At 42.1% G+C, this 13,163-nt stretch overlaps 1 protein-coding gene across 3 annotated transcripts in view; it reads right to left on the bottom strand.

Annotated features, from left to right (window-relative positions):
- Positions 1-272: 272 nt before the first annotated feature.
- Positions 273-13,163, bottom strand: part of GLRA2 (glycine receptor alpha 2) — a 155,537-nt gene continuing 142,646 nt past the window's right edge. For all 3 annotated transcript variants that reach the window (XM_075263677.1, XM_075263676.1, XM_075263678.1), the window contains exon 9: positions 273-917. In XM_075263677.1, the coding sequence (XP_075119778.1) occupies positions 639-917 (279 nt within the window). In that variant the 3' untranslated portion in view covers positions 273-638. The remainder of the gene's footprint in view (positions 918-13,163) is intronic.

The following is a 13,163-nucleotide window of genomic DNA, read 5'->3' as shown; positions in this document are numbered from 1 at the left end:
TTAGCTATTAAAAAGGGTATCAATTACTGAAGACTCCTCAAATTTTTTTTGTACTTCTTAAATTGTAAATAAGTTTTCGGATTCTTTTAGGCTAACGCCCCTGTTAGCTCCTATACTAGGGAACGGAAACTGTGCGTATATATATATATATATATATATATATATATATATATATATATATATAGTGAACATACCCATCAACTTCTGGCTCTGTTCTCCACTGATCGGTGGGAGTCCCAGGTGTCAGACCCCACTGGTCTGATATTGATAACCCCTTTTAAGTTTACATCTATGGTGTGATCAATGTCACTGCTATAACTTTCAGTACATTGATCCAGCTTCCTCAATAGCTGCTGAACATACCGTACAGTGTGTCTGAATAAACCCAAGAGTTATTTGTTACAAATGCTGGGAAAACGTAAACCGAAGACAACGTTAAACACTAGAAAGAGAATCCTTATGCTCTTTCAGGGTTAATATTCATCTTCTTTGCTCCCCAAATGTCTTTGTTCCTGCTTTCTGTCTTCAAGGAGGAGTACAGTAGGTGGATATAAAACCAGTCTGAATGTCTAGGGGATTTTCCACTACATATTTACAAGCACACTTTGGCATTGAGTTCCCTTAAATAAATAAGTGGCTTATTTCTTGTGTACATCCTCGTGCCGTATGATTTTATATGTAATCCAGTAAAAGATGTTAAAAATGAGGAAGGCCAGTGGAAAGGCAGCCCGGGATATGGTATCAATCCGTTTTGCTCGGTCAACAAATTTCTTCTTGATGGACTCGGCATCCTTTGGCTGAGGAGGCGGGAGGGCGGGTGGCGCGGTTTTCACTGCGGTGCCATCCTTCACTTGTAGGCAGTGCCCCATACCATAGCCACTAAAGTTAAACCGACTCTCTCGGACAACATCTTCTTCCTGAAAGTAAACAGAGAAGAGGGCACATTATTACATTATTTACCTTGCTTTTAGTAATTCTTCACGTCTTCGTGAAGGTCATTAATCCTAATTTCTACAGGCTAATCCTTAGGGTAAATGCACCTGACTGTCCCATTCATACACTGACCCATTCATTTATATGGCTGCATACACACACCCATGTATTATCATAGGCTGGTGTATGAGAGCAGTGGATGGAGTTGTGAAGTTATTATTTTTTTATAACGCTTTCTTCCAAAACCAGTACTACAGCTCTACCTGGGTTGTATCTAGTATTGTAGCTCACTTCCATTTACATGAATGATGCTGAGCTGCAGTACTGCACACATCCTGTACATAGGGGTGGTGCTGTTTTAGAAAAAACATTCACATACACACCTACATGACTAAAAAACATTCTACATTACCATGTTCCATGCTTTTGTACTACAGAGCATTAATACGCATTAACATTTATGTTTATCTGCATTTGTCTGTATACACACGTGGACAAAATTGTTGGTACGCCTCAATTAATGAACGAAAAACCCACAATTGTCACAGAAATAAAAGTAATAATAACCAAACTACATGTTGGAAAGCCACAAAGCTTCTGGGAGAATGTCCTATGGACAGATGAGACAAAAATCGAACTGTTTGGCAAGGCACATCAGCTCTATGTTCACAGATGGAAAAATGAAGCCTATCTTGAAATGAACACTGTCTCTACTGTGAAACATGGAGGAGGCTCTGTTATGTTCTGGGACTGCTTTGTTAAATCTGGCACATGGTGTCTTGAATCTGTGCAGGGTACAATGAAATCTCAAGACTAGCAAGGGATTCGGAGAGAAATGTACTGCCCAGTGTCAGAAAGCTTGGTCTCAGTTTCAGGTCATGGGTCTTGCAACAGGACAATGACTCAAAACACACAGCGAAAAACACCCAAGAATGGCTAAGAGGAAACCATTGGACTATTGTGAAGTGGTCTTGTATGAGCCCTGACCTGAATCCTATTGATTATCTTTGGAAGGAGCTGAAACATGGCGTCTGGAGAAGGCCTCCTTCTAACCCGAGACAACTGGAGAAGTTTGCTCATGAGGAGTGGGCCAAAATCCCTGCTGAGAAGGGAGTCTCACTGACAGTTACAGGAATCGTGTGATAGTAGTGATTGCCTCAAAAGGTTGTGCAACAAAATATTAAGTTACTGAACCGTCATTTTTGTCCAGGCCTGTTTCATGAGGTTTATTTTTATTTTTTTAAATTCTGTGGAAGCGAAAAGCAATGTCTGACTTTCATTAGTTCATTTTCATAGAATTTTTTATTTATTATTACTTTTGTCAGATTCAAGTTATTTTTGTGACCATTGTGGGTTTTTCTTTCATTAAACGAGGGGACCAACATTTTTATACCTATACTCTTAGATAAGTATCTATTCGTGCTTTGTAGCCATTAAAATGATGATAAAAGTATATAAAGGTTACAAGGTTATACCATCCAGAAAGAATCAAATCGGGAGGTAAAGAAGACCATTTTAAGTGGAGCCCTAGGGGGCTGAATACTGTGAAATTGTGATCGTGCTTGCATGAATGAGAAATAAACAGCAGGGAAGTTCAGGAGTGAATAAAACACAGTCATAGAGTCAAAGACATGCTGGAAATGAAGACAGAAATCCACATCCTGCACAGCAGCAACTGGGGAAGTTTTTGCAGTCAGAAGCGTCATCATTACTCCATGGAGCGCACAGAGATAACTTAGGTGACTGTATATGGAACTGCAGCACCGTATATACAGAGGAGTAAAAATGTGACCGCTCAGTGGGTGTTGGGGAGCCTGTATGGCAGCCACTAACTCCTCTACTCCACAATACTCCCTGCACTTTGAGTCTCTGTGTTATTCTTCACTTATAGGTTGGGGGCTCACAGGGTATTTCGGAGGATATCGGTGACACAGGTGAGGATATAGGTTAGCTTCACAGCCTCTATATTGGTCTTTCAAACACAAATTGAGGCAGATTTATTAAGGATAGGGCTACATGGTGACTGTGGCCATGACTGCTGTCTCGTGACCAAAGATTACTGGAGTTCACCTTGCTTGTTTATGAATGGAGTCCGATTGAAACCCCAAGGGTGTGACTTCTAATTGCAAAAAAATAAAACATTGCTTAACTTTTTTTGCTATGCTCATGGGACCCTCATGACTCAATTTACTAACATGAGGGAAGGAATCTCAGGGTGGCAATCTTTGCTTGCGTGACTGAAGGGGTGGTCAAAATTGTCGTGCAGCCCTAGCTTGAGACTGGCACTCTGTATGCCAGTCATAATATAGGCCCAAACGAGTGCTCCTGATTTATCAAGAGGCTCCTACGCCAGAATGGAAATCCGCATCAGTGAGGAATTGACTTTAATTTCCAGTATAAGGTAGTCCAAAAAACTGGCATAAATTATAATAAATATATTCAGCAAAGTTGTCTCCAGCTTGTTCTCTGCCCTGCACCTACCATGGAAAGTGGTGAGTGCAGCATAGAACAGGGAATGTGGCTCACATTTGGTGCAATATTACAATATCTCAGGGGTTGATAAATTCCCTCCAACAAGTGAATGGTAAACAATCGATGTAGGCTTTGGCTTTCAGTTCCAGTAGGTCTTTCCACTGCTGTGTGCTATTGCCAGTAGTCACTACCAGAGGACACCCAACCATACTGTTAGGTTATCAGATACATTTCCATTTTCTAGTCCTTCAGGCTGTTTATGTAGTGATGTAATGGAAGTCCATGCACTCACTGCGTCAAGTATGGACGTCCATCAAAATACAAGATACAACTCATGACCATAGCAGCCTGAAGAAGGAATAGGACTTGGTCTACACATGATAATCTAAAGAAATGTTCATGTATTTCCTGCATCAAGTCTGGAGTGTAGTTCTTTTTCTTTGATTTTCATGTATCAAGTATCTGTGGTCTGCCATGTTTTATCTACTTTCCTGCCCTACTTTAACCTAATACACAATTGTGGTTTAAAGTCAAGGTTCAATCAAAAATAAATACTTGGGCATGGCTGCACATGGGCATGACTCTGTCCATTCACTTCTATTGGAGTCAAGAAAACAGCCAAACATAGCTGTGTCCTGACTCCTGTAGTTATGCCATTAATATCTAAGAAGGGAAAACTACTTTAAGATATTTTACTGGAAGCTTTAAAATGACTTTACAAGAGAGCCAGGGATAAATTATGGGAGGAAATTTAGGAAACACAATATTCCATTGGGTTGAGTAATCCTCATACTTGCCAACTAGAGATGAGCGAGTAGTATTCGATCGAGTAGGTATTCGATCGAATACTACGGTATTCGAAATACTCGTACTCGATCAAGTACCACTCGCTATTCGAATGGAAAAGTTGGATGCAGAACCAGCATTGATTGGCCGAATGCTATACAGTCGGCCAATCAACGCTGGTTCTTCTCCTACCTTTAAAAGTCTTCTCCGTGCAGCTTCCCCGTGGTGTCTTCCGGCTCTGAATTCACTCTGCCAGGCATCGGGCCTGGACAGAGCCGACTGCGCATGTCTGCTTGTAGTGCCGACATGCGCAGTTGGCTCTGCCCAGGCCCGATGCCTGGCAGAGTGAATTCAGAGCCGGAAGACGCCGCGGGGACGCTGCACGGAGAAGACTTCTCGGAGGATCCAGCCCGACCCTCACTCGTGGACTTGGTAAGTATAATTTGATCGAACGTTGCCTACCCCTGAAACGAGCATTTTCCCCCCATAGACTATAATGGGGTTCGATATTCGATTCGAGTAGTCGAATATTGAGGGGCTACTCGAAACGAATATTGAATCTTGAACATTTTACTGTTCGCTCATCTCTATTGCCAACCTTTCAAAGTGGAGCTCTAGGAGACCCCATGCCCCCTCTCTACAAAGCCCCTCCGCATTTGCTGCCTGTCACACCCCTTTTTCATGCCCTGGCATCATATACTGGGAGAGGGTCGGAAGGCCTCCATACAAATTGAATAGCCAACCACTTAAGCTACCTCTTCTCTTGTGTGTATAGGATCTTTAGGAAGCGTCACTATAACAATAAAACCCCCTTCTATAATAGAGTTAAGACTTGCAAATATCTTAGAACTTTAAATCTCCCTGGAAGATGTTTCTGTTTAGAGAAGCCGATCTTATATTATCTGGCAATAAACCATGTAAATCATTCTAATTAAAATGTCAGCAGACGAAAACACATCTGATGTATAAGCTCTAGGCTGTCATAAGGACTGTCCACAGTCTATGTATTAAACACCTTACGGGGCTAAAAGTTAATTATAATCTTTTGTCAGAGATACAGAGGATCTGATTTATTAATATGTATGCAATTTTCCTGAATCTCATTAAACATGAAGTCTGGAGGCTACGGGAAGAGAGGCTTTTATTCTAAACAATGATTGACTTCTTTGCTCTGTGTTTGCACAGTAGATGGATACTATTACAAGTCTGTTCTGTAAAGGCAGAAATATAAATATACATGGGCGTAGAGAAGCCAATCTCCTATTCTTGTAACATCCAGCTTACAGTACATCGCTTCCCAACTGTTTCGTTCTCAGCCCATATGTTACTGCTCTTTTTCCATATTCTCTGCCATTTTGAACAGATTTGCAGTGGCTTGTGCATGATGTTAATATATCCATTGGGTATGTGTGAGGATATACAAATGGAAGTCATGTAACTAAGTACCTACATGTAATATCTAGTTACTCATTGCCGATTCAATGCTGAGTAGATAAAACATCCGTTTCCCCTGGTATACATTATTTTACAGGCTAACCGGCTCTTCCTGACTTGGAGTGTACATATTGTATGTACTACGCAAACAACCATATTCCCTTGTCGGGTAGTTGTAGATATATATTATTTGTAGAGAAATGTGAAAGTGTTTGAAGTGGTTGTCCCTGTGGTAAATATTAGAAAAGGTTCAGAATGGCCTAATATAAAAAATGTCACAGTTACCTCACTGATCCCCTGAGAGCTGGGTATAATAGAAGGAGAGAAGCTGAGCTCTGTGATATATAGGGTTATATGACAGCGGGAGAGAAGCTGAGTTCTGTGATATATAGGTCTATATGATAGAGGAGAAAAGCTGAGCTCTGTGAAATATAGGGTTATATGATAGAGGGAGAGAAGCTGAGCTCTGTGATATATAGGGTTATATGATAGAGGGAGAGAAGCTGAGCTGTGTGATATATAGGGTTATATGATAGAGGAGAGAAGCTGAGCTCTGTGATATATAGGATTATATGGTAGAGGAGAGAAGCTGAGCTCTGTGATATATAGGGTTATATGATAGAGGGAGAGAAGCTGAGCTCTGTGATATATAGGGTTATATGATAGAGGAGAGAAGCTGAGCTCTGTGATATATAGGGTTATATAATAGAGGAGAGAAGCTGAGCTCTGTGATATATAGGGTTATATGATAGAGGAGAGAAGCTGAGCTCTGTGATATATAGGGTTATATGATAGAGGGAGAGAAGCTGAGCTCTGTGATATATAGGGTTATATGATAGAGGGAGAGAAGCTGAACTATGTGATATATAGGAGTATATGATAGAGGAGAGAAGCTGAGCTCTGTGATATGTAGGGTTATATGATAGAGGGAGAGAAGCTGAACTATGTTATATATAGGGTTATATGATAGAGGGAGAGAAGCTGTGCTCTGTGATGTATAGGGTTATATCATAGAGGGAGAGAAGCTGAGCTCTGTGATACAGTATATAGGGTTATATTATAGAGGGAGAGAAGCTGAGCTCTGTGATATATAGGGTTATATGATAGAGGAGAGAAGCTGAGCTCTGTGATATATAGGGTTATATGATAGAGGAGAGAAGCTGAGCTCTGTGATATATAGGGTTATATGATAGAGGAGAGAAGCTGAGCTCTGTGATATATAGGGTTATATGATAGAAGAGAGAAGCTGAGCTCTGTGATATATGGGGTTATATCATAGAGGGAGAGAAGCTGAGCTCTGTGATACAGTATATAGGGTTATATTATAGAGGAAGAGAATCTGAGCTCTGTGATATATAGGGTTATATGATAGAGGAGAGAAGCTGAGCTCTGTGATATATAGGGTTATATGATAGAGGGAGAGAAGCTGAACTATGTGATATATAGGGTTATATGATAGAGGGAGAGAAGCTGAGCTCTGTGATATATAGGGTTATATGATAGAGGAGAGAAGCTGAGCTCTGTGATATATAGGGTTATATGATAGACGGAGAGAAGCTGAGATCTGTGATATATAGGGTTATATGATACAGGGAGAGAAGCTGAGCTCTGTGATATATAGGGTTATATGATAGAGGAGAGAAGCTGAGCTATGTGATATATAGGGTTATATGATAGAGGGAGAGAAGCTGAGCTCTGTGATTATAGGGTTATATGATACAGGGAGAGAAGCTGAGCTCTGTGATATATAGGGTTATATGATAGAGGAGATAAGCTGAGCTCTGTGATATATAGGGCTATATGATAGAGGAGAGAAGCTGAGCTCTGTGATATATAGGGTTATATGATAGAAGAGAGAAGCTGAGCTCTGTGATTCTGTGATATATAGGGTTATATCATAGAGGGAGAGAAGCTGAGCTCTGTGATACAGTATATAGGGTTATATGATAGATGGAGAGAAGCTGAGCTCTGTGATATATAGGATTATATGATAGAGGAGAGAAGCTGAGCTCTGTGATATATAGGGTTATATGATAGAGGGAGAGAAGCTGAGCTGTGTGATATATAGGGTTATATGATAGAAGAGAGAAGCTGAGCTCTGTGATATATAGGATTATATGATAGAGGAGAGAAGCTGAGCTCTGTGATATATAGGGTTATATGATAGATGGAGAGAAGCTGAGCTCTGTGATATATAGGGTTATATGATAGAGGAGAGAAGCTGAACACTGTGATATATAGGGTTATATTATAGAGAAGAGAAGCTGAACTCTGTGATATATAGGGTTATATGATAGAGGAGAGAAGCTGAGCTCTGTGATATATAGGGTTATATGATAGAGGAGAGAAGCTGAACACTGTGATATATAGGGTTATATTATAGAGAAGAGAAGCTGAACTCTGTGATATATAGGGTTATATGATAGAGGAGAGAAGCTGAGCTCTGTGATATATAGGGTTATATGATAGAGAAGAGAAGCTGAGCGCTATGATATATAGGGTTATATGATAGAGGAGAGAAGCTGAGCTCTGTGATATATAGGGTTATATGATAGAGGAGAGAAGCTGAGCTCTGTGATATATAGGGTTATATGATAGAGGAGAGAAGCTGAGCTCTGTGATATATAGGATTATATGATAGAGGAGAGAAGCTGAGCTCTGTGATATATAGGGTTTTATCATATACTGAAGGAGAGAAGCTGAGCTTTGTAATAGAAAGGGTTATATGTTAGAGGAGAGAAGCTGAGCTTAAATTTCTGGAAATATCACATAGTAGTATCTTGAGCTGTTTGTGATAAATATATGATGCTAGAGTAGATACAGCTTTATGAATGCAGATTAATTTATATTAAACTGTATACTAAATATATACTTTAGTTTCCAGGCAGATTGCTTTTCTTATTAGAGCACCACTGACACTGACAATGTATAAAAGAAGAACTACTGGCTTCACATGGCGAAAATAGATTTAATATTAACAATATCAAAATCAAAAATCAAAAAAAAAAATGCTTTATTGGCACGTCCGAATAGGTATTTGGCATTGCCAAAGCTAGTAAAGTGGGTGGGTGGGGGGGGGAGTTGGGTTGGGTGGGTGGTGGGTATGGGGGGGGGGGTTTGGTTATAACAGTCCATGGAGTCTCATCTTCCTCTTCGTTGGTGACTGCTATATGGGGAGGTGGGGGTGGGGGTGGGTGGGGGTGGGGGTGGGTGGGGCGGGTGTTTTGGGATAAATATAACAGTCCATGGAGTCTCATCTTCCTCTTGTTTGGTGACAGCTGGACACGTATTGGGCAGCGATCTCCACAGTGGCCTCTTCTTCTCCCAGTAAGATGTAGAGTTTCCTCTTCTCGTCTGCAGATATGAAGTCTGGGATGTGGGCAGAGAGTCTTTGGTAGTAGACGGCCCTCATAGCTGAGTATTTGGTGCAGTGTAGCAGGAAGTGGGTCTCGTCTTCTAGGGCCCCCTGGTCACAGTGCTGGCACAGTCTCTTCTCCCGTGGCTTGTACGTCTGTCTGTATCGCCCCGTCTCTATCTCTAGGTTGTGGGCGCTCAGTCTGTATCGGCTCAGGGTCTGTCTGTGCTTGGGGTGGCGTATTCTCTCCAGGTAGGTGGCCATGGTGTAGTCCCTTTGTAGGGATTGGTACACGGTGAGTTTCTTGGAGTTATTTATTTCGTTTCTCCATTCTTCAATGTACCGCTCTCTCTGTTTGCCTCTGTGGTCGCCTTTATTTCGGCCTTGGTTATCATCTGTTGGAGTTTTTGGTTTGGTGGTTGGCTACTGTTTGGTTGTTGAATGTCTGGTTTGCTCAGGTGGCTTAGCCATGCTTGGTGGTGGTAGGAGTCAGGCTTGCTCCCCTGGATGTGTGCCTGGAAAGCTAGCACCCTCTTCTGTATGGTGAGCCATAGGGGGAGTCTGCCTAGCTCTGCCCTGCAGGCTATGTTGGTGGTGTTGCGATGGACATGTAGCAGGTATTTGCAGAACTCCAGGTGGAAGTTCTCTGTTGGGCTGGAATCCCACCTTGACTGGTCTGGGTAGGTGGCTGGGCCCCAAACCTCACTGCCATAGAGAAGGATCGGGGAGATGACAGCGTCAAATATCTTCATCCAGACCCTCACCGGTGGTTTGAGGTGGTACAGTTGTCTTCTGATGGCGTAGAAGGTTCTGCAGGCTTTTGCTTTCAGGGTTTCTATTGCTGCTTTGAAGCTTCCTGATTGGCTGAGCTCCAGCCCCAGGTAAGTGTAGCTGTTGGTTTTCTCCAGTGTGGAGCCGTTCAGTGTGAATTGTGAGGTGGTGGAGGCTTTATTGTGGCCCTTCTTCTGGAATACCATGATTTTGGTCTTCTTCTGGTTGATGGGTAGGGCCCATGTGGTGCTGAATTTTTCCAGCACTGACAGGCTTTCTTGGAGGTCTTTCTCGGTGGGGGCCAGGAGTAGGAGGTCATCGGCGTATAGCAGGAACTTCACCTCTCGATTGTTCAGGGTGAGGCCTGGGGTTGGTGAGGCCTCCAGGGCTGTAGCCAGTTCATTGATATAGATGTTGAAGAGCGTTGGGCTCAGGCTACAGCCTTGTCTGACCCCTCGGGCCTGTTGGAAGTATGCTGTCCTTTTCCCATTCACCTTCACACTGCACTGGTTTCCGGTGTAGGAGCTCTTGATGACGTCGTACGTTCTTCCTCCTATTCCACTCTCTAGGAGTTTTAGAAGTAGGCCTGGGTGCCATACTGAATCAAACGCCTTCTTAAAGTCCACGAAGCAGGCGAATATCTTGCCTCTTCTGGTGTTGTGGACGTGCGTCTTGATGAGGCTGTGCAGGGTGTATGTGAGATATATACAGAAAGATCCACCACACAAAAATTTGGATATTACCTAGTGTCAGACTAGCAGTTTACAGGTCCTGTAATCTGACACTAGAGTGGGACCATGTGTCTCAGAGGTGTGTTTCTGGTGGGACACTTATTGTAGTGCACCTCAGATAGCAAGAAGAAGGGAGGTCCTACTCTCCATATTGATGCATGTCCCTTATGATTACAGGTACAGTGATTAATTGCTGCAGCCATGTTGTTGTTATATTCTCATATTGTATTGTTCAGTATATGTTGATACAGTCACTGATGTTAGGAATGACTGAGAACTTGATGCTAATGTATAACTACTAGATAGTATGTAAGGACACTTATTGTAGTGCACCTCAGATAGCAAGAAGAAGGGAGGTCCTACTCTCCATATTGATGCATGTCCCTTATGATTACAGATAAAGTGAATAAAGAATATAAACCCCCCCCAACCACACCAGTGTTAGTTCATTAGGTGTGCAACAAAAATGGCGACGAGGATGGGATAGAGTGACAATTCATAGAAGATACAGAGCAGAATTCACTCAATAAGAGATAGAAAAGAACCAATTGTAAAGTGCAGCCATCTCAGTGATATCCTGTGAGTGTCCCCTCAGTGAGATCCTGCCCAGCAGACTCACAATGGATGTGGAGAGCTGTATTAATGACATTAGTGAGTCCTTGCTGCATCTAACATTTGATGAACTGGGTGCTGTTAGCAAATATCTTAAAGTGCCATGGGAGCAAATCTCCAAAGCCAGAACCCGCAGGCACCTGCTGAATGCCATCAATAAACTGCTTGATGAAGTGGGAGAAACAGAGGATGAAGATGTTACCTGTCTGTTCCTCCAAAAGTGCAAACAGTTCATTACAGATCTGCATTCAGAGGCAGAGGTCGGGGCACAGGCAAAAGAGACTAAGACCCAGACTCAATTGGAAGATTTAAAGGCACAGTACCTTGCTTTGCAGAAAGCATTCCAGGAATCTAGCAAACTGTTAGAAAAAGCCCTTGTTTCTGAGACATCAAGTCAAGCAAAGCAAGAGGTGTCAGAGAGAGAGACTTACTGCAGGACTTCTCCACAGAACATGTGGCCAGAAATGACAATACGGAAAGACTTTAAAATTAGTGGTCAAATTGGTGAAAGAGGTCAAAAAGACAAACTGTCTTACACAAATCTCATGCACCAGATAGACATGGGACTGCAAAAGGGCTACAGTGAATTAGAAGTGATTGAGGCAGTAGTTAAAGCAATAAGCCCTGGCATGAGTATAAGAAATATGTTAGAGATGAAAAGTGATCTAACACTGCCACAGCTGAAGACTATCCTAAAAGGACACTACAAGGAGGAGAGCAACTCAGACTTATACCACCGGCTGGTAAATATCTCGCAAGACAGCAAAGAATCTCCTCAAAATTTCCTCTTCAGGGCTATAGAACTAAAGGACAGACTTCTCTTTGCCTCTAGAGAAGTGGGAGCAGAGGAAAAATTTGAAACAGATTTGATTCAAAGGAAATTCCTGAGATCAGTAGGAACAGGACTGCTCAGTGGACACATTAAATTCCAAATGAAACCTTATTTGGATGATCCCACTGTCACTGATGACGTATTAATAAAGAAAATGAATGAAGCTGCCAGTTGGGAACAAGAGAGGGAACAGAAATTAAAGAAGTACTCTTCCAGCAAAATCAGCAAACTTGGCGAAATGCAGGCTGGTACCACACAACAAGGATTACTTACAAAAGTAGAGTCATCTACAACTCAAACCGCCCCACCTACGCTAAAATCAAAGAAAGTTCCACCTTCAGGAGATACAGAAGTGACAAACTGGGAGGACGCTGTGAAAGAACTGAGGAATGAGATGTCAGAATTGAAAAAGTTACTTAAGACTTCTCAAGAACCAAGATTGGTTTCATCCCAAGTAACTTCCAGAAATAAGCAGAATCCAATTTGTGAGGCCTGCAAGACATCAAATCAAGGTCATACATGTCGCCACTGCTACAAATGTGGTAAAGAAGGACATTATGCTAGGGGATGTTGTGCACCCAGATCTGCACAGTTAAAAGACAGGAGGTTGCTGATGAGGGACAATCAGTAATCTGTGCCAAGCCCCAGTCCCAACCAAAGAAAGTACCATCTTCAGGTATGGAAGCCAAAGAAAATCTGCTACATACTTATTTCCAAAATGTATGTGATCGTATCCAACAACTGGAGCTTCAACAGAACAATATACAGCAAGTCACTTCTAGGAAGTGCACGACAACTAACTTACAGATGAGTGAAAGTGTGTCGAGAGGCCAAAGAAAACTCATCAATTTAATAGGAAAAAGGTGTATGGTCCTATGTAAACTAAATGGGGTTCCTCTTCAGGCATTATGGGACACTGGAGCTCAAGCAAGTATCATCAATGAAAGTTGGCGGCAGCAGTACCTTCCTCAAACAGAAGTAAGGGCAGTGGAAGAATTACTAGGCTCTGAACCATTATGCGGGAGAGCGGTAAACAAGACCGAAATTCCTTTCATTGGTTGGATAGAAGTAACCTTTCAGCTGTCCTCTGGTAATGACAACATAGAACTTCTGGTGCCTTTTCTAGTATCCAGTGACAATAATGTAGCTGAAGAGCCAATCATTGGATATAATGTGATTGAGGAAGTCATCCTGAGAAAAATCCCTTCATCATCTTTGGTGAGTACACTGGCTGCAT

This window comes from Leptodactylus fuscus, chromosome 2, assembly GCF_031893055.1.
Source record: "Leptodactylus fuscus isolate aLepFus1 chromosome 2, aLepFus1.hap2, whole genome shotgun sequence".
NCBI lineage: Eukaryota > Metazoa > Chordata > Amphibia > Anura > Leptodactylidae > Leptodactylus > Leptodactylus fuscus.
This window is presented reverse-complemented; position numbering and strand designations above follow the sequence as displayed.